Source organism: Dendroctonus ponderosae, unplaced genomic scaffold, assembly GCF_020466585.1.
Source record: "Dendroctonus ponderosae isolate FM_Combo_2020 unplaced genomic scaffold, Dpon_F_20191213v2 Dpon_F_20191213_4, whole genome shotgun sequence".
NCBI classification, from domain to species: domain Eukaryota; kingdom Metazoa; phylum Arthropoda; class Insecta; order Coleoptera; family Curculionidae; genus Dendroctonus; species Dendroctonus ponderosae.
The window spans coordinates 10,169,560-10,191,260 of record NW_026018611.1 but is presented as its reverse complement, the minus strand read 5'-3'; the positions used below and the strand labels follow the sequence as shown (position 1 = coordinate 10,191,260).

General features: G+C 32.6%; 1 protein-coding gene and 1 long non-coding RNA gene across 8 annotated transcripts in view; one reads left to right on the top strand and one right to left on the bottom strand.

Annotated features, from left to right (window-relative positions):
- The window catches only part of LOC109533413 (zinc finger protein 768), a 117,040-nt gene extending 103,954 nt beyond the window's left edge, over positions 1-13,086 (bottom strand). For 4 of the 7 annotated variants that reach the window (XM_019898724.2, XM_048666135.1, XM_048666136.1 and 1 more), the window contains exons 1-2: positions 12,528-13,084; positions 770-1,589 (exon numbers count right to left, since the gene is read on the bottom strand). In XM_019898724.2, coding sequence (XP_019754283.1) covers positions 770-1,166 — 397 coding nt within the window. In that variant the 5' untranslated portion in view covers positions 1,167-1,589; positions 12,528-13,084. Of the gene's footprint in view, positions 1-769; positions 1,590-4,054; positions 4,437-12,527 lie in introns of those variants that run through there. The other 3 variants (XM_048666134.1, XM_048666132.1, XM_048666133.1) reach the window with 3 other exon arrangements.
- The window catches only part of LOC125504311, a 126,662-nt gene continuing 117,773 nt past the window's right edge, over positions 12,813-21,701 (top strand). Inside the window, exon 1 of the long non-coding RNA XR_007281427.1 lies at positions 12,813-12,851. This is a non-coding gene — a long non-coding RNA (uncharacterized LOC125504311). The remainder of the gene's footprint in view (positions 12,852-21,701) is intronic.

Genomic DNA, 21,701 nt, shown 5'->3' with positions numbered 1-21,701 from the left:
TGAAATAAATTCTTCTGTATATCATGGAGTCTTTTTGCTTCAGCACAGTCGCTTACCAGGTTCTATGCTAGATCAGATGTGATATGAATTATGATTAGCATGAAAACAGCAGGTTCTTTTCCATATCTTTGGACAATATTTCGTCATTTTTTCTTAGAGACGGCATGTAAATTCAATAATTAGCTTAACTCTCATTAATTTACCGAAATATGATATTTCTGCTCAAAGTCTCAAACTGGCTCATGTGCTTCGAAGTTCGAACTTCTTCTTTCCGAAAGTGCTTTGATTGATTTTGCGGCAGAGGGTCGCACATTCTATCGCTGATAAAAAATAAATGCCTCAATTCATATTTTGTGCTGACAATACGGAGAACTCACTTTTCTTTATTTTTGCATTTGATGAAAGATCAGGATTTGCTTAGGGCTCAATTTCCAGATTGATTTCTTCTTTAGCAAGTTAGAGATGCAGATTCTTCTGCAGGCGGTTCCAAATATATTGTTATTTTATATTTCTATGTCTATGTTGCGAGCATTTAGTCTGATACTCATGAATTTCTCTCCTCTTCGCAAAATATTTGTCATCCGCAGATTTTTGCAAAATTTCAATTGCAATTGAAAGTTTGCTTTCCTTTTGCAATTGTTCTCATTATTGCTAAGATAAAGGTACGAAAATGGAACAGATAATTAATAGCACGAATATTTTAAAACATCAATCATTTCAATAAAAACATCTAACTATTTATGCATGCTTGATACGGTTGAAAGTTTACCTGTTGGTGTTAATTGAGGTCCCTGAGCACCAGTCTGAGCATTCTGCCCTTGCGCACTCTGTTGGCCGCCTTGTTGCTGTTGATGGTTGGGTCCGTTGCCCTGCTGAGGCTGTTGGGAATTCATGGCGTTTTGCTGAACTTGCTGATTCTGAGCATTCTGCGCCGCCTGATTCTGAGCTTGTTGCAAAGCAAGCGCCCCCGGTGTGATCACGTGAATCTGACTCGAGTTGGACTGCTGCGATGGTGAATGAGCCGGCAACGAGTTTGTGCTTCCCGGCACCGGGGAATTTTGGTTTGAATTGCTCAGATTCTGAGGCATGTTCTGAGGCGGACCGCGCGCTTGATTCCAAAAATCATTATTCATCTTGAATATGGGTCTATTATTGACTTCTGTCATTTGTGGACTAATCTGTAGTGGTTGTAAAGGCGTCGACCTCAAATCTAAAGCCGCGTTTTCTTGTAGCTTAAACGAGTTCTGTAACCATTTTGCTACTAGGTTTTCATGTTCAACTTTGAGGTTATTGAGGATGTTTTGTTCCTCCGTGGTGAAAATTTTGGCTGTTATTTTGACGGCTTGAGGTCAAATGGTGATTGCTGCGGCTTCACAGCAATAAGCGACCACTCCTGTTCGCTTAGAGGAATAAATTCCTCGGTAAAATAATATCTAGTCTTGCTTAATATTTGTGGTAGTAGATCGAATTGGTTCGAGGTCAGCGTTTGTTGCTGTCCCTCGTGATAGGTCTATATGTAGGAACTTTGGGTTTCAGTAGGCAAGAAAAGGCATGTAGAAGTCCTTTTCTTTAGATGAATTCTAGGTTATCTGGAAAAGAAAATTATCTGTTATGTTACCACGGTTTTAATCGTACGGTATAGAATTTATTCGAAAGTCAAAATAAATTCAAATAGATGAGCTAATTTAGAGTTTATTGAGCACCACCCACTAGCCCAAGACCAACTACGGTTCTTAAGCGGCAATTTTTGAAAACCATCGGTGAATATTAACGGATTAAAATTGCTGGGAATATAGTTGACAACAATATCTGAACAATTGGTTATTGAAACGATGGTGCTCAGGTAATAAAATTGTCAATAAACTAAGCAATTAAAGGATTGATTATTTATTATGTAGACTTTCTATAAATATGATTTTTAATAGATGCCATTAAGCAGTTTCATTGTACGAGTCTTTAAAGGCCTGTATCAGTTTTAAGCACCGGAAAATTGTGTCAGTATGCATTTATTGGGGGTTAATGCTTGAAATTTGATCGAATATTTCACTGAATGTAGGTAAAAGATTTACTTTGTTGGACTTTGCAAAAAAATAAAAGCAATCCCCTAAGTCAGAGATAAAACTCTGAGCTTAGATTCTCCATATCTCCATTACGTGCATGCAACAAATCAATTTCATTTGCAAAAATTGCTCTTAAATGTAAGACGGCACTTGGCATCCACCGGTTTTTCACATTTCATTTGAAAAGTTGTAAATTTTTACACCCACATAACGAAACTAGATTGGACATGAAAAAGCACATTAAAGTTATTTTGAAAAATCGCTTATTAAATGGCGCGCGAATTAGCCGGAGAGCTTTTTTGTTGCCAACAAATGAAATTTGTTGGTAGAAGTGAGATATATTTTTTATGTAAATTATTTGTTTTGAAATTTGGAAAATATTTGATTAGGTAAATTGCGTTTTTATTCATTTTTAAGTACGAATTACGCTTAGGTAGGATTTGTGTGCTTTATTTGATTCCTAGCTTTAAAGAGTAATTCCAGTCCGTTGTTAGCAGCAAGTTATAGGGAATATTGGAAATAATTGCATCGCCATTTAGATAATTTGCTCAACTTATGGGTTATTGACGTTTTTTTATTACTGATAGCTTCAACTGTGTTCTCTTCGATTTGTACTTTATGTTGAACAATCAGTTTCTATTCGCTTATTAAAATGCTATTTCCTTCGTTCGTTTGTCAAAGCACAGCAAATGACGGTAGAAAGTATTCACATATTCTTAGTAACCATTGCTAAAATTCAAATAAAAGCGAAGACCAGTTGAACCGTTATATTGTTCGATATCTACATCATTTTTCAAGCTTTCCAAGGGTTTTCAAGTTTTGTCTTCTATGGTTGCGCTTGCATGCTTTAGCTTACTTGGCAACACACTTTTGAACAATGTCTCTTCTGTCGGTATTCTAAAATCTGTGTTTAATTTACGCGCAGACTAAGGTGTAAACGGCACACTCGAGTGAGTAAAAGAAAGCTGTTTTCTCCAGTATTTTATAATGTCCCTATTTAATTATCGCGAATTAACGTCTTGTTTTTAACTAGTTTACCAGTCCCAGAAAGAAGATCACTGACATTTTTTGAACTACAATAAAATCCTATTTTTGTGGTCATTTATTTCAAATTAGACACAAGTGAGTGTTTTCTGTATATTAAAATAACCGTAACTAGTAATTTTACCATTAAAGAGTGAAATAGGAAGTTCTTGTATATGATTAGATAGTTTTCTTATATTTAACCGCTGTACGCTAATTCAATAGTCGACTAATAAAATTAAAAATTATAATTTAAAATCCAGAATTTAACTCATTTGCGTTCTGTGCATTCAAAACATGTGCTGTCATTTTTGGAGAAAAATGAGGCCTTTTATGGTTCAGCAATTTAAGTCAAAATTTAGGCTTAAGTTCTTTGAAAATTACTTTTGGGACTTTTTTTACTCAAAACTGCTCATAGTGTTACTCAAAATATTTAGGGTGTTTCTTCCTTTTATTAAATCTACATTGGTATTAAGTAAAATTAAAATTCTCTAATATATATAACTACCATTATGTACCCATTGTGGAGTAATTGGCTTAAGCACGTAGTTGTCTCCAAGCCTTATAAATGATGTGTTTTAGTCAATGAAAATGTAAGGCTCTAAATTATTAACTTGAACTTCAGAGTAATTTTAACTAGACATAAATGATATTATGAGTCGAACTAGAAACTTTATAGCATATGAACAGGACATTAAGCAAAATTCAACTACATATTTAGATTTTTTGTGTATACCTAGCTATTTCTGTACGAGTAGGTTGACTGAGTTTGGGACAACCTTTGGTTGATTATACATAAAAGCAATTGAGCGCATTTTCAAGTACTTATTTTAATATATATTTTATATTATATTTTCTCCTGTTTTTTGCCGTGAAAAATTCAACAACTTCAATAATAGACTTTAATTTACTTTGACGAGTAGAAAACCACTTTGAAACTAAGTGAACTTGAAATAATTGCGAGTACTCACGTTAAAATTGAATGATCACCAGGTACCAAATATTGCACAAGAAAACTGCAGAATCCAATAAGGTATTCACCCTTGAAAAAAACCGCACAATATTAAACAGTATCTCGCTGATGGGAAACTTTTCCGAAATCCAAACAATTTCCGCAAGTCGAACACGCACTAAGTTTTTCCTACGGAAAACTGAAACCACACGATTGATTCGTTTGATTGAATTGAATTGAGAGAATGTCGATTGAATTTGAGTGGAATTGCTGAAAATCCGGCAAAGGTTATAAGATGAAAATTCCTGACTTAGACAAATTTTTCCGCGAATCAAGATTTTGCGACGGCGTCTCGCGAACCGCGTCTTTCTTGCAAGGAGCGTCGCTGATAACTAAGAAGGCATCGCGACGCCAAAATACTCGAAGAACAACCATCTCCTAATTTCGCTTGCTAAACACTAAGAATATACTCTAAAATATACCCCCGACAGAGACGAGTATACGCAAGAACAACGCTCTGAACAGAGACACCCCGCGCGTCTAAACAGAGAAACGCTTATAGGAACTTCTAATATTTCCAAGTGAGACCGTCTAAGGGTGGTGAGAGGGATGGCGAGATGCAAGACGCCTGAGGGTGAGCGCGACGAACAATCCTTAGAAGAGAATCTTGAATACAGCGCGCATGGCAAGGAACTAAGGAATAGAGGCCTCGCGTTTCCCCACCCCCGCCGAAAAACTGAAAAAGGGGTTGAAAAAAACTGTCTTAGTTTTTTCGCATCCCCTCTATTCAGTAGGGGGCGGTAGGGGTAAGAAAGTAGGGGAACGGTAGGGGTGAGAGCGTGTGCTTGCGGAAAAGTGGAGAGCGGCTGGACATCGGCAGCGTATAGGGGTTGAATTTTTGGGTCTTAAGCCCGTGTGTGAATGTGTGGTTTGTTAGCTTTGGCGTTTGGTCCGTGCGTCCAGTGAGGCTTTTTTCGATTATTGTTCTTCATTCAGGTTTTTCTGGTTTTTTTTTTATTCTGTGTGTTTAGTGGCGTGTTTGCAAGGCAGGTAATTCTTAGGACTTCCATCTAATCCGTCTGTGATCAGATTTTCGTTGGCCGCCCCTTTTAAGTTCCTCTGTGCAACTTGGCTGCCTTCATATTTCAATAAAGCTTTCCAATATTCATACAATTCCCAGTCAAAAATGTCGTGACTGTTCTTTGCAGCTCAATGCGAGGTGTCGATAATTTTTGAAATTATTTTTCTTTTTTGCAAACCGCCCTATTTTTTCTACATCGCACGAGAATTTGCCATGATTAGTTAGTACCTACGTAAATTCTGGTTTAGCGAATTCCTATTCTATGTTCGAATCTGGTATGTTGATGATACGATTTGTCCCAGTAAGAAAACAATGTATGGCTTTAATCAATAAGTAGACTATTAGATGTTTTCATTGGCCAATTTTATTGCAAAATGCATATGTACTAGTAATTTGCAGATTAATTTGTGGTTTTCTTTAGAATCAGACTGGAGTTGAGGATTTTTATTTAAAAATTGAAAGCAGATATTCCGGAGAAGAGCGGAATTTCTTTTGAATGTTTAGTCGACAGCAGAATGTTCTCTCATCTCACCCACTGCAAAACTTAATTCTTCTCACCTCCACTGCTTTAAATAAAATCATAAAAAAACATATTTGAAGCGCAAATATACAAGTGCTCACCTTCTACAGATTTTTGTCTTCGTATTTGTTTTTCATCAACTACCTTGATGTCTATCTTTGTAAGAATACATCAGCACAAAATTTAAAAATTGAATGCCAATTTTTGAAAGATTTATTTACCGTAAACAAGGAACATGCGAACTGTCCCATTTCGGGCTTAAATCAATTCACTTTGCCTTTTACAGGCACTCACTATTAAGAGTCCATCGAATGCATATCAATTTTAGCACTGGGTATGAAGAGGTGTTATTAATTCTACAAAATACATCTGTGACCGCTTAATTTTGAGATTAATGTTTTCTATGCTCTAAAGAAGTTCATTCGTCAATTTCTATTTGTAAATCCAACTTTTGTGCTCCAAATTTCATTAAACAGGGTGGCCCAAAAATAAGTAACGACCATCAACGTATTTTTCTCAAATGGAAATTTTTGATTCAATTTTGAATTCTCCATTGAATTTTGGGAATGGTTCTGCTAACATGGGCTAAGCTTAAACTCAACAGTTACCCACAAATTTACGATTGAACCTATCAATAATTATTAGCGACTTTTCCAAATTGGTATAGTCCTGAAAAGTCCAAAAAAGAGAACAATCAAATTAAATGTTGTTAATTAGTAGGTACGGTTTGAGAATGCCCAATGCGATCAATAAACCCTTCTAGCATCTTGTTATTTTGTAAAATATTTTCTTCCTCGTAAATTCCTTGAGCACTCTATAGGTATAGGATCTGAAATACACTTAGAATTCAATGGAGAATTGAAAATTGAAATATAACTAGGTGCTTTTATTGAAAAAGTTGAAGTGTAGTAGCACCCAGTATAAATAAATTTGGTATAAAAAATCGCGCTTACAAATAAAAATCGAGCGATCCGAGATTTTTAACAAAAAACACTGCTAAATGTTTAATTAATTTGGACATAAGTAACTGTATTTAAGGATGTGAATTATTTAACTTTCCAAAAATATTTCATTTTATTTATCAATTGGTTCTTCAGCGATTGTTTGATATTTGCAAGTTTTTCTCGAGCAATTCAGATTATTTTAGCCTATTTATATTTTTTCGCTTTGGCCGTATTTCAACACGCAAATAATTAACGTATAAGTAAAACTGGTTTCAAATAGATTTGAAAGTTCTCAATTTTGAACAAACTAAAAATTACTTGAAATAAAATTCAAGTGATTTTCAAAATCCTTGCCAACATATGTTTCAGCAACTCGGTATGAACGTGTTTATAACATTTTTGTGTAAAAACTCACTTATGGATTTAAGGTGTAAAATCGGATAAGGAAACACAATAGTTCGCTTAATCAGAAGCAGAAAGTTAATTAAAACTTAAAAAACTGCAAATATCATAATTAACATAAAAATAAGATCGGACTCTCATCATATTAAAAGCATAATGTTTGTTGACCGTAGCAATTAACCATGAAAAGCTATTGTAAAGATGAATAATAATTAATTATGTGTTTAATAGCCATTTTTCGCATAATGAATTTTATTAATATTGAAAAGACGGTTAGCTACTGGGTACTGGTCAAAACGTACGAACGCGTGCAGGACCAATGTCAGCTGTAATTTCATGTTATGTAATTCAGAATAAGGCCTTTCAGTAAATTGATAAAACACGAGAAGGAGCTTATTATTTCAAAATTAATGATCATTATCAGATGATAATTTTTAGTTTGAAAATTGCCCAAACCTCATTAAATTAGGCGAAATATTCCATCTGATATAAAGCACAACTGCACAATGAAAAATGGGCGTTGCACGTAAAAAATCTGTTAATATTTAAATCCAATTTTAAACATTTTTCTTGGCACTGTTTCAAGTGGACCGACCACTAAAAATATAGACGCGCATTTGCCAAATAAAAATCCTCAAAAACTTAAAAAGCTGTCTAGAAAATGCATAAAATTGCAGTTGGTATCAGGATCGGAGCTAAAAATATGACTTTATAGTTTTAATTGAGTTGAAAGTCAAACCGAGTGTTTCATTTCATGTGCCAATGAAATTGTTTAGGGCTTATTCAAATATATAACGATATGTATAAAACTCTCAGTTTCCAGCTTTGATTAATGGCATATTTAGAAAATGTTTAATTGATTGATTTTTGCAGTCTCTAAGCAATGAATCAATATGTTATTTTGAAAGTTTCTTATAATACTTTCCTAGTTTATCTTATAGACTTACTGAAAATGCTTCGCTTGTTTGAACTTTGATTTTTCCCAACTAGCCACTACACTTTTAATAAAGGGATTTGAGCGGCGAAGTAAAATTGTCAAAGCCCATTAACCCCTCCACGTAAAACCGCTATGTAGAAAAAAAAATCCCCGCCTACAACACCCCATTTCTTAAACCCTCCTTTATAAAAATGTAACGGCCTATTTTTTCCGGGTTGCCAACAATAAGGTCGAAGGGGTGGGCATTTTTATTTTTCGTGCCACCCCAAGCTGTTAACAACCTCCTTCCGTCTTTTCATATTTACACATGCGACCCCTCTCAAATTTGATCTAGGATGAGTCAACCGATTATTTTAACAGTTTTTTGTTTTATTATTTAAAAAAGCGATTTTTCCTTAATGGACTAAATTAAAACTCTTTATTATTAGACTTTATATTAGTATTTGAATCGATTCATGTGCTCCATTGGTGGAATTTTCGACAAAGTTTTTACTTAAGTTTCTTGAGCTATTAACGTGAATTTTCTTAGGTGTTTCTGCAACAATTTTAATTATAAGTTGAAACATGTTTCGAGATACAATTAGGCCTTTATTAGGTCAATGTTCCGCCTACTTACATGTGTATGGTACGTACAACAAGGAAAAATACAAATCAATGGCACTTATGTCTAGTAGATCGACAGGCCAGATAGCCGCTTTATGTATGGCCCAGGCATCGACTCTGGCCTAAACTGTATTAATTTTGCATTTCCGGCGAGGGAGGTCTAACATAACTCCGTTTAATAAGGTGCACGATTCTAAACTTTGATAATTCACCTCTAATTAGCATTACGGAAAGTTTCAAAGGCAAGACGTGAAGGATAGGAAGTATTTGGTGTATGATGATGAAAGTTACATACCTAGGCAAAATAAAACAAATAAAGACTAAAACATATCGAAGTTGTCGATTTTAGGTGCCTTGAAAATATCAAATGTTTTTGATCTTAACACCACAATGAAATTGACCAAAGAAAACACTTGGAGAAATTGCAACTCAATTAAACAGTTTACAAACACCTAATATTTATAATGGGAATTTGTACGTTCATCTGAAAAGCCCTTCGTGTTCAACAGACAGAACCTTGAAAGTAAGTAATTACTGTTTATAAAAAAGGTGGTCGTGTTAAATCCATATAGGAATGAAAATTGCTCGTAATTTTTACGTAACCTTATTATAAGGCAGGTGATAAACCCTATCTTTATACGCACTGTGGGCACATTAGCCACAGTTTGCATTTCATTGAGGCTTCGTACACGATTATCGGCGGAATGAGGTTTTCGTTTTATTTGGTGGCTCAAAAAAGTTCTATTCTCTTGCAAATGTCATCAATTATTGCGAAAGATCCTGCATTTGTTAATTCCATGTTATAAATATTTTTAATTCAATTGAACTTCTCCGTGTAGGAATTAATACAATTATTCCTACACGAAGAAGTGAATGCTGCATTCTATTCCGTTGCAATGTCTTCAATTTTTCAAATCGTTTCACTTGAACTCAAACCAGATATAATGGAAATCTTAAGATGCATCATAAACAACTGAACAAGATTATTGGTATACTCTGTATTGGCAGGTACAGGCAATTACTATACATATGCGTGACCTTACGCAACATCGTGCTAATATGCTCGTTTCTTGTTTCTGGTATTATTTACTTTTAAATTGCCGTTTTTATAGCAATTATTAATACACGGAATGTTTTATTACCGGTTTATGGACCGAATTGACTTTTATAAAGCTGGAATTAGAATTTCGTTCAACGACTTCAATTCAATTCTACTTGTGACTGGGATTAATTAATGCAAAGCACTTTAACTACTCATTTTCTTCACTAAGTGAATTGTTATGCACTCTTTTTCAGCTGATTGCCTGTAAGTTTATAACAATAGTTAGAAGTAGTAAAATGAGAATTTTCAATTCAGCCTGTTTGCATAAATTCATAAACTGAGGCATTATTCTAATTAAGCTTAATGGGTTCAAAAGATTTTGGAAAAGTTATGTCAAAAGCCAAATAATTTTTGAATCGGTGCAAAATGTAACAAACACTATGCTATCTTTCATATATTTCGCATTCGGACTTCTACTTAAAAGATTAAATAAAAACCGTATGCTCAAAACCAAAATCTTTCAAGTTGGACTTTGAAACCCTCGAAATATTTATAATAGTTCCGACTAAGGGCTATTTGCTCCCTAGTTATATTTAAGGGATCGATTCAAAAGAAGCCGCTCTGAGTAGTTCGTTAGATGGCGCACGATGTCTCTTTTAAAATAAAATATTAAGAAACCGCTAAATTGAAATTTAAAAAATAAGACATTTAAAGGTCTAATGAAAAGAAGAAGCTGCTCTAAATATGTTTTAAATACCTGCTGTTTGACATATGAATGCATAGTAATAAATAAATTCACTAAAACGTTTTGTGTAGTGGAAACTAATAAAAGGAAATTATGTCAAAATCCATTAACAAATATCGTTTTTTTTATTTGTATGAACTTTAATTCTGACCTTGTTACGGCAATGAGGCAATGTTACGCCAAATGCAAATTCATTTATTTCTTCTTTTTATCCAATGCTACTTGCATAACTGTGAGATATATTATATTTCACTTTTGTTTAGTCTAGAGCCTAAGGCTTATATGCTTTCGATTTTTAGCCAGCAATTTTTGAACATATACAAAATCGGGTACGGTTTGTGTAAGGAAAGTGATTAATTTTTATTGGAAATAAATCTTCTCCTAGCTACGATGCAGTGGCGTTTCTCATGAGTCGATCTCTTGCCTCTATTAATTATACCGGGTGTTTTTTGATAAGCGTCCGGCAATTTACAGGGGATTTTGCAGCTGTTTTTAAGGCAAACGGTCTATAAAGGCATGATAAGCGACTCCTCACTTATCGAGCTATAGGATGTTAAAAATGTTAATTTTTAATTTCTTCTAATATATTTTGAAATAATATCGATAGTTGAACGAATATAGCATTTAGAAGATTAATAACTGCTTTGTGCATGCTTGCAGCACATTTTTAGCAACAAAACCAGTTTTTTACTCATGTATCAAAATAATCGACACATGTGTTTTTCGAAAGGTGATTTTCAGCTAGAATCAACCATGTTTATTCCCCAGTGTTGCTTTTCGGTATTATTTAAGAAATAATATATCTTCGTACCGTTAAGCTTATAAAAAGTGAAATAAATTTGCACAAGTTAATTTGCAAAATAGGTTCACTACTTGAAAAACTAATGCGTTATATAAAAACTAAACGCATAATACATTTCTTTAATGAAAATATCTTGAAAATCGTTCGCAGCGACTTTTCATATCAACTGATTTTTTACGTTAAAACAGATAAATTGATTTTTTTGTGCACGAAGCAGTTATGGCTTTTCTAAGAAGAGAAACTCATGTAGGTAGGACTCTGTACATGTAAGAGGAAAATAAAGATCACTTTTCAGTTTCTGTTGTTGTAAAACTTCCAAATACCAAGCTTCGTCCAAATGCCAAACCGAAATGATTTTAAAAATTTCTTTCGCCTTTAGCTTGCCACGTCAATACAGGTTCTTCAACTTGGAAATATCGAAGAAATAGCGTGATTTGTTGTGAAATATTGAACATTTATCATTTATTAAAAAACGCCCTGCGCATGCCTTTTATGAGAAATTTGTTAAATACTAAGTATTCTAAAAGCATGAAAGTAAAAGAGGAAAATACATATGTTTTGTTATAAATTTGATAAGAAAGTTTTGATTGATATATTTCAAGGAAAATAATTAAAAATTACGAGGTATGAGCAGTAGCATGCGAATTAAACACGTAAAACCCCACCAATAGCAGCAACATAATAAAACATTATTCCTATTCTCTACCAGTGCCATACCACACATTAAGAAAATAGGAAAAATATTGTTTCCGCTTAGTTCCGAATCTATTTTGTTTCATTGTAGTTTGCTTTCAATCAATTAATGATAATCTCATTTCTCTTATGCACGTATTCGTCCTCTATTTGCTCATATACTTATTCAAACGAAGACTCGCGAATGTCTTAGTGATACCGTTTTCAGAAAAAGATCACATTATTGCTACAGTTTTTTTCAAAAATTTTCTGAGAGGAATCTGATATTAATTTATTTTTCTGATTTTGACTGTGTGTTTTCACTTTCTTCACGGCACTTCAATTCTCATAAGACCATCAATTGGTATGAGATGCCTTTGTGCTCTAACGCTACACTTGTCAATAAGTTTCTCAAAACTGCGCTAGAATTTACACTAAGGAAAACTATTGTCCTCCAAAGAGTTTCCAAGGGTTTCCTAGTTGAGCCGTTTATGCACTTGGAAAAAAATTCTCATTAAACAACTTCTTTAATGGAATTTTTAATCTGATCCTTCCGGAATTTATACAAAGACCGGATTTATATGACCTAATATCTTTTAAAGTTTCTTCCCAGGGCGGGTTAGCCTTATTCAGGAAAATACCTGAAGGTATCCAGATAATTACAAGTTTTGAATTTAATAGAAAAAACACCTTTTTCAAGAATGGAAACGCTCATCCCATCGCACAGTGTACTCAACAACTTACCTCTAAATTTCATTGTTATGTATTTTAAATAAAAGTCTAATTTTACTGCACTGAATATGTTTCCATATCAGTCCATAATCCGGTCAAACTTTTCCACCGTCCACATGATTGCCAATCGCGATTCTCATTCTTTATTGGCCAATCACAAGTCTGATTTTTCCCGACGTTGATTATCTAAATATTTTGGAAAAATTGAGAAACAAACTTTGTCTGCGAAAACAAACCGGGATCTACGCCAAAAACAAATTGCGCAACACGAAAAGGGAAATGCACTAATCTGTGTTGATGGTGAAGTAATTCCGACGTGACCTAGGAGTATAGTCTGTAAGTTGATCCAGATAATCTTCATAGAAAGTTTGCCAAATATCACTAAACGCGATGATTTTTATTAGCCGATATTCTATACCGATAAAACATTTACAAATCTCATCGCGTAAAATTAAATCGGCTAATCAATTGGTTTCACTATTAATTTAAAAAAAACGGCAAGTACCGAAAAAACTGCCTAGATGCCAATGGTGCGCATCTGCCGCCGTATTCGATACTGTAAAAAATGCCCATTTTTTCCGTCTAATATAACAGATTTTTCGCTTGAACTTAGACATACGCTTATCTGAAGATAAACAATTTTCGAAAAAATTTCCCTATTTTTTCGAGATAACGGGAAACAAGTTTTGAATGTTACGATCGTTTTGACCTTTATTTAACACTTTTCTGACGTGCGGGGTGGGAGAATATATGGATTATACTCGTTGTTGGGTAGAGATAAAGCGGTATGTTTCATTTGCAGTTTTCAATGAGGTTAGGAGTCACCATACTATCTAATTATGTATTGGATCCATTTGATTCGCATAGCAGCAACATTTGCCTGAAATTTGCGTTTTTTCTCAACTTGTGGGGCTTAATAATTCAGATAATTTTGTAAGTAAAATCCACCTTTACTATGAATATGTGCAAGTGCCCTAAGTACAGCTGCAGTCAATCGATAAAGAATTAAAGCGTTTTTTAAAACTTATCATTTCTATTATAACGCATTGAAAACCTCAAACTTAAGTGCAGAAATCTAAGTATTTGTAAGCAGATCTTTGCAGTCACATCTGCTTGATTTATTTTCTATCACGCTTTATTTTCAATCTACTTTTAACTAACAAAAAATTTTAAGTTCGGAGTTATGAACTACAATTACCTTAAGATTGAAATAATGAAAGCTGAATATTGCATTTCTATATTAATGTATGATTCCTGCTACCTACAAATATTGAATAATGTTACTTTTGACTATTGACAGTACTTTATTTAATGTTGGCCATACAAATTGGCGAAAAATAAATTACAAAGCGCTTCAAATTAAGTAATTAGGTTTGTAAAAATCAGGCACTGTGTGATTTAATCTTACATTAATTATCCGGTATTACACTCAGCATATTTACAATAATAATGCCCACATAAATGAATAAAATGGAAGATGATACATTATTTTCTTTTATTGCGTTAAAACATAGCCGTAATTTCGTTGGTCTGTTTGAAAGCCTGTTCAAGTTACATAAGAAATTTGCACTTATGTGACTACACCATTAAATGCTTGCACAAATGAAATTAATACCCAACTTGCTTTTATGACGCACATAAAAATGCTTCATGGACCGGAAGAAAAAATTATGTGTCATTCCAAATTGTCTCTATCTGGTCATTAACAAAAGACCGATTGAATATAAGGGTTATAAATTTTTTAAAGTGCAGGCAGAGGAAAGTAGAGCCCATCAAATTCGCAGTTTTCTGAATTAGTTCGCGAAAAGCAGCATGATTCAGGAAAATGACGTATTCACATTGAACTTGACCATGAATGCACAAAATGTACACAGCAGTGGTTCATTGCACTGGATATGTGAGTGCATTTCATGTTTACTCTCATTTGATTATTGCAGCTCATTTTCGGTTTCCGTACCTTTCCTCGTAATGACCGAATAATTTAAAATTTTTAAGTTCCTATCAATCATTGAGAATAAAAAAAATTGATTTTTACACTAGCAAATTTATTACAAGTTCTGACTACTAAACGTGGCCTTCCAATTTTGATAGCAAACAGTACCAAATGGAATTTCTCATATTTAATTTAGGAATATTAAGTAATAACACTGAACATCGATAATACAGTGTTATTTGGCGGTTTCTTTAGATTCCTCTAAGCCATTGAAATAGTCGAGTTTTGACAGCCATTTGTGATGATATCAAATAAATCTTTTAACATAAAAAATAACTGAGCATAGAAAAATAATCCAAGGTTTCCAGATAGCTTGCACTAAAATGTAATTGTTAATTCAATGGATCCAAAACTATATTTTAAGTAAAGTGGAGTGATTTGTTGATGAAAGTTTGATAAAAATTGTTTGGTTCATTGTTTTTATAATATGAAGTATTTGGACTTTATTGATTGATTAGATTCAGCCATTATAAGAAAGTACTTAAAACTTGATTGAATCGAATAAATTTTATATAAATTGCAATACTTATATATGTTTAGTTTATTACTCGTCACGCCTTTTGGTGTAACCATGTGGTTAGGTATATTAATTTTCTGCTATTGAGTAAATTGTTTAAAAACTCGCTTTTGAAATAAATCGTGTGGGATTACAGTTTTGACCCATCTGACTTTTCTCAGCAGATTGTCTAAAAATAGTTTACTTTTCGCAAAGTCTGCCCGATTTTAACCCAGTATAAACATTTTTATAAAGACCTGATTGACTGACATTCAACTAAATATTTTTCTTAATTTTTAAAATGATTTTCTTGCTATTGGAGAATCTCTAACCAATCAACTGTCTATTTGAATTAGATTTATTGATACATTTTTAAACGCATATCGATAACCAAGTGAAGTGATTACCTACTTGAAATCTCTTAAAACAAAAATACCTAAAAATTGTTTTAAACAAATCTTATCAGTAGAGCAGGCTGCAAATGTGAACTTAATTGGATTTTTAAGTGGTTTAAAATATTTTAAACTATTGACTTAAAACTGTGGTAATAATGGGTTTCAGTTTAATTATATAATTTTAGAAGAAACAACTGGTAAAATAATTGAAATGCTCACACCTGTGTACAAACTAGGAGCACACAGCTGTAACTAAATGTGAACTAATTTCTATATTAAGATATAAAAATAAAATGAAAAATAATTGTTATTTTGCAGTTGCCAAATTCCATTGCATAATTTTACAGTTTTTTTATTTGATTTTGTGGTGTTGTGGTTCCTTTTACTGTACTCAAAAGGGGCTAATATTTAATAATTAAGTAAAATTGCAAATGCACAGTATCCAGTGATTAAGTGCGAATATTCAATTAAGCCAATTCGGTAATGCTAATCTGCATATTTTATCAATAAACAAGCCTAGTTGAAATTATTTATTACGACGATTGCATTCCTCGAACGTCATTCTACTTCTTTTACAGAGATACAACTGCACATGCAAATGATCAAGCTTTCCGATAAACTATTTTATCGATCTAAAATAAACCTATAAATGATGGTAATTAACTAGTAATTTTCCTAATTATTCTAAAAAACCTAATAAGGAATAAATCAAAAAGTCGATAACAAACGTTTTTTCCGACTTTTTTTCCAGTTCCAACTTGATCGTGAGAAACTTTCTTTTCGTTAATTAATAATAAGCGACCAGATAATTAAGCTCAAATGAAAATCATAATTTTGTTGATAGGTTAACTTTCTGATAATGGATTAGAGATCATTCGCAATCCTACGCTAAATGTCAGTGTTAAATTCATTAGTATCTAAATTATAGATGTTACTAAAACTGAGTACACAAAGCTAATCATTTCCCGAAAATTTGGTTATGCAAACATTCTATGAATTTATGATAAAAATGTTTAATTTTCCTGCCTAAATTATTGGAATTTGGTTACGTAGCAGCAAAGTATAACTTAAGACTCACAAACTGAAACTTAAATAAACTGATGACAAAAGTTTTGATTTAAAAAAATCTGATATCGCAAAGAATTTTACAAATTTAAATATGAATAAATATGGTCTCCTTCAGGGTTGCTAATATAAACATACCAAAAAAATAAAAAGTGTGTATTAAGGCTGAATTGAAAGAGCAAATGCAACTGATAAATAGACTATTTACAGATATGCGCACCATGTCTAATACACTGGACATTATAAAAACTAGTAACTTTATATGTTCCTTGCCGGCGAGATTTTACAGTTAAAATCAGAAGAGCAAAAAGACTATAGAATAGAGAACTAGTTCCAGTTTGTTCTACGTTTACATACCGTGTGAATATAGCTGCAAGAAAGCCAAAAGTTGCCATTTTATGTTGATTTATTTAAATAATGTCGTCAAGATGTGCTTAGAAGCGGTTAATAATGGTCAGACACTTCCTATATGTTCGGTATGTCGGATTTGATCAGGTCAACATTGCGATTTTACATTTTCGACTCGTACCATAATTTATTTGTCGCGTAAATCGTTTAGATTTAGAAGCGAGAAATGTGCGAAATTCATAAACTAATAAGTCGTCTCTAACTGAATATTTATGGAAACCAAATTAGACATTTACAATATTTTACTGCGGAAAACTTTAACAACGTGTGTAACTAACCGACACTTTTTTAACTCGAATCCCAGATAGGAGAAATATTTATTAAATTCAATTACAAAATTAATATGTAAATATATATAATATGCTTAAAGTAGGACAATATAATATAAAATGTATTTGTTAAAGTAATTCTAGCAGTAGACCCACTAAATGTTTAAAATTTTAAACATTTTTTGACAATAAGAAATAATAAATCGTTAAAATGAACAATGCTTTTGTCATAGAATAAATTTACTTCTTGACGAAAATAATAATTTATCTGGACGATGTCAGTCGCTTTGTGAACGTTTTTAAAATGCGGTATTCAGATTTTCGAGAATTGTCTAATAAACAGATATAAATTCAGTTCAATATATATAAATTTATGGTTTTAAAATTAGATCAGCTAAATTGAAAATAGATTAAAGGACCAAAAAACCATCTATTTATATGTATGGGATAAAATGTGTTTCTAGGAATAGTAGTTTTGTTGACAGAATGGCTTGGGGATATTTTGTAAGATGTTGTTGCAAGTAGCATATTGTATTGATAACGTTTCACACGTTTATTGCTCTTTTATAAATCCTTATGATTGATGAATTTACCTTGCCCTATTTACCAGAGTATCATCTATTTTGCTTTCTAAAGCCGGAGTTACTACGAATTAAGTGATAGTAATGAAATGGATGATGCTTCTGTAAAATCTCTGTGTGTAAAGTGTCTACAGCATTTCATTTACAAATTAAATATTTAAAACCAGATAACACTTTTTCCCTTTATTTTCCATTTCAAGCACATTTTTGCCACGCTGATTTCAAAAAATACGACCACTCGTAACTTTGTTAAAATTAAATTTTTTACATAATTAAATACGTTTTAATAAAGCGTTATTAATGATATAAAAAGCAAAACATTTTTATAATCCTTTTGAAAGTAGTTTCGAATCGGACTCGTGTGATATGTTGCATTAATCATATTTTGTTGATGTTGCTTTAATAAACATTGTTGCCAGTTTTGTGGTTTTATCATTTATTCAGCGAAAAATAATTAATCACTTAAATTTATTAATAACATAACACATTAATATGATTTCCTAATGACATTAATTTCAGTACCAAATTGTCTGATCCCACATTTCCGTAATACGTTAAGCGTTTAATCTCGATGAGATTACCTAAAACAAAGCTACAATTTCAAGTAAAAAATATAATCAGGGGAACAGTTTAGCACATTCAAAAGTAAACAACAGATAAACATGATGGCATCTACTTTTGACAATAAAATTAAAGGAAAGTATTCAACGAAATCAAACTATTTAACTCATTTAAAAACACAGATTTTTGCCACACTTTTTCGTCGCTATTCATCAGAAGTTATCATAATTTCTGATGAAATTAAGAAACTTCTGCTTGGAAACAATATTTTATTATTTACTTTCTTCTACCTACAAATTACAATTTTCACAGCCAATTTGTTTGTTTCATTTTTCATATTCGGACCCTCATTCTAAGATTGCTCATTCACATAATCGCATTATTCAAATCGAGGCTCATAGTTAAATGTCTCCTGCACCTCAAGGCGCAGATAAAATTATAGATAATTTTTCTCGGCCGCAGTGAATCAGTACTTTCTGCAAGAAACGCATATAGAAAAATAGAAAACTGTGAGATAACATATTTGCTAAGAAACTAAAGGATTGTGTGCCCACTCTCAAGAAAATGTATTCAAGGAGTTATTGCACAAACTCTAGAATAATAGAAGTTTCGAAAAGTCTGGATTAAGTTTTAAACAGTTTAAGTTGACTGTCTTGCATTTCTTTGATAACTAAACAGTTATAAATATTTTATGAATGATTCCCTTTCAGTCAACTTTGACCAAACTGCGTAGATTCTATTTTTTGTCTTTCCATCGCTTATTATAGGATGATGACAATTATTTTTTGATCGCATGACTGGCATAGAATTTGTCCTCCATTAATATGATCATCATTCATATTGTATTATCGAACAGATTGTTACGAACTATAATGTAACACCTGGAACGAGTTATAAACTATACACAAAGTGTCTCCTCGAAAACTCTCCGATGCATGTATTTAAAATAAGACGAAAAAGAGGCAAAAATGCAACTGCCTACGTACTGTGGCCTGGCCGCCATTATAATTATTAGAAAGTTGGTTATTTATTATTTTATAAAACAACAAGAAAATAAATATTTATAGGTGCTCTGTTGGGCTATGAAATTACTTATAGGGTGTACCCACATTAGGCCTGATAAAAAATGGTATTGCACTCGGATTTGTAAACAGGCTGAGTTCGAACCGAAAATGGTTTTGTTGGCAACTGAGCAATTATGTATTTTCCGTAATTGCTTAGTAATACGTCTTGATATAAAACCGTTTTTTCGTCCATATGTATTCATTTCAACAAAGAAATGTTGGTTTCTCTCTGCAGGTTTCCCTGGCGCTGATCTTCTTCACAATGTTGTGCAAAAAGATGTGTTTGAGCAATTAAGTCTCAATTAAACTTTTCACATCGCGAAGTATCTATATAAAGACTGCAGTTAAAGATAGTCAATTTAGATAATTAATTGTGGACATAATCGAGTTGGTACTAAAAACCGTGGTGTATAAAAGCTAAAAAGTCAAGCTGCCATTTATTAAAGCAATTAAAAATGTAATGGAGACATTTAAGTAAGTACAAGTTTTGCTTTAACAAAACATATTAAATGATGTGTAAAATTTAGCAATAACCAAACCATGAAGTCCGGAGAACATATTATTAAATTGCATTTTATACAGACAATCGTTTTTACAACAATTACAATTCAGTTTCAAAACATATTAGAATGTGAAATCAGGCAGAAAGAAACTCGCTGATTTATTAATATAATTATTAAAAATTCAATAAATAATATGCAAAGCAACAGAAAATATATTGAACATGTTAATAAAACATGGCAATTCGTAATGGATTGACTGTTAATTTTATGTATCATTATTAATTTGCAAAAACTTGAAACAATTCTCCCTCAAAAATTAACGTAATTTTTCTTTTTCTAATATTCAACGCGCTTCACGCATGCCTTCATTTATCTTGGTAAATATCTGCAGCAATTTGTCCATCACCAACAGACGGAATATTTTACTGGGCTTTTGACACGTTTCAGTGGCTTGTCTCTATTTTATTGTTTCTTTGGAACAAGTGTGGTTCTGGAATAATGCGAGAATCTACGAAAATTTGAATGGTCACATTGGTGGCTTTTTGTTGGTAACGGGAACACTTGCAAGTGATTGAGAAAGTGTTTAACCATTTATTTTTGCAAAAGTTAATTAGATGGTCAGGTAATAGTTTTTAAAGAAACTATTAATATGGTTTCATATGGAGTTTTTTTAATATCTTTGTGGTAGAACCGATTTTCCTTTCATTTCATCAAATCCCAACCATCATATTTTTACTTTGAACATATCTGCAAGTTCATTTAACAAATTCCACTTCAAGGGCTTAGAGAGGGCATGTTTTATAGATAAGTCATAAGATACAAAAAAAAAATGTATTTCTGGAGCTTCAGCAAAAAAGACGTAACAAGTTGGAATTTTCCATCAGCTTCTGCTTGCTTATCAATGAGATCCATCCACCTGCCCTCTTCGTGTGATTGCTCAACATTCGCTTTACTACAAGGTCCGTTTCTTTGCGCTTTTCTTTCAACTGGCATTGTCTTTATAACCGTAAATAAATATCATTTACACCTTGCGTGATTTGCAGCATCTTATTGAAAAGCCTGTGTCTATAAAATGAGTTCGTTAGTGTCCAGTATTTATTCAGGACTTGTGGCAGATATTTTGCAGCTCAACAGTATAGCAAAAAAATTGCGGCTTACAAGCTTTTCTGTTTGATATTAATTTACCATTTTGCTACTAGTACAAAGCGCAGATTTTGAACCAATAGTTGATGACTAAATTTATCTTAAACCGCTTAAAACAAGTGAATATAAATGTTTTAGAACATATTTTGATATGATTTATTTCTGCTATTTCCTGAATTTGCAAATAAAGACAGTTGCAGTTGTAGTAATAATACAAATAATATTTTTAACAGAAGTGAGTATCGCATGTGCATACCTAAAGAACATGTGACTAGAAATAGCACATCTGTACTTACTACAGTTCTGTTAAGTAAATTAAGTACTATAAATTGCAATAAAACGATGTTTTTATTTTAAAAATATATACACATATTGCAGTTGCTATTGGTTTATTTTCAACTTCGTCACTAACACATATGAGTCAGAAATGCAACATCGAGACTCAATGACATCTCGCGCGCTCAGCAAAAATTTTCCGAAACTAAAAATGTAGCTTTTGTAAGTATGCCAAGGAATAAATTATCATTAAAAATATGGCGAACTAAAAAATTGCTAAAAATATAATCGCAATAACAGGCTATTTTTAAAAGTTGCGGATCTAATGCTGCAAGCGGAGCACAATTTGGAAATGGACAACCCAATTATTTGCAAAATGCATAAAAATATAAATAACATTGATTCCAATTATCTTCTACAGTAGGTACATTG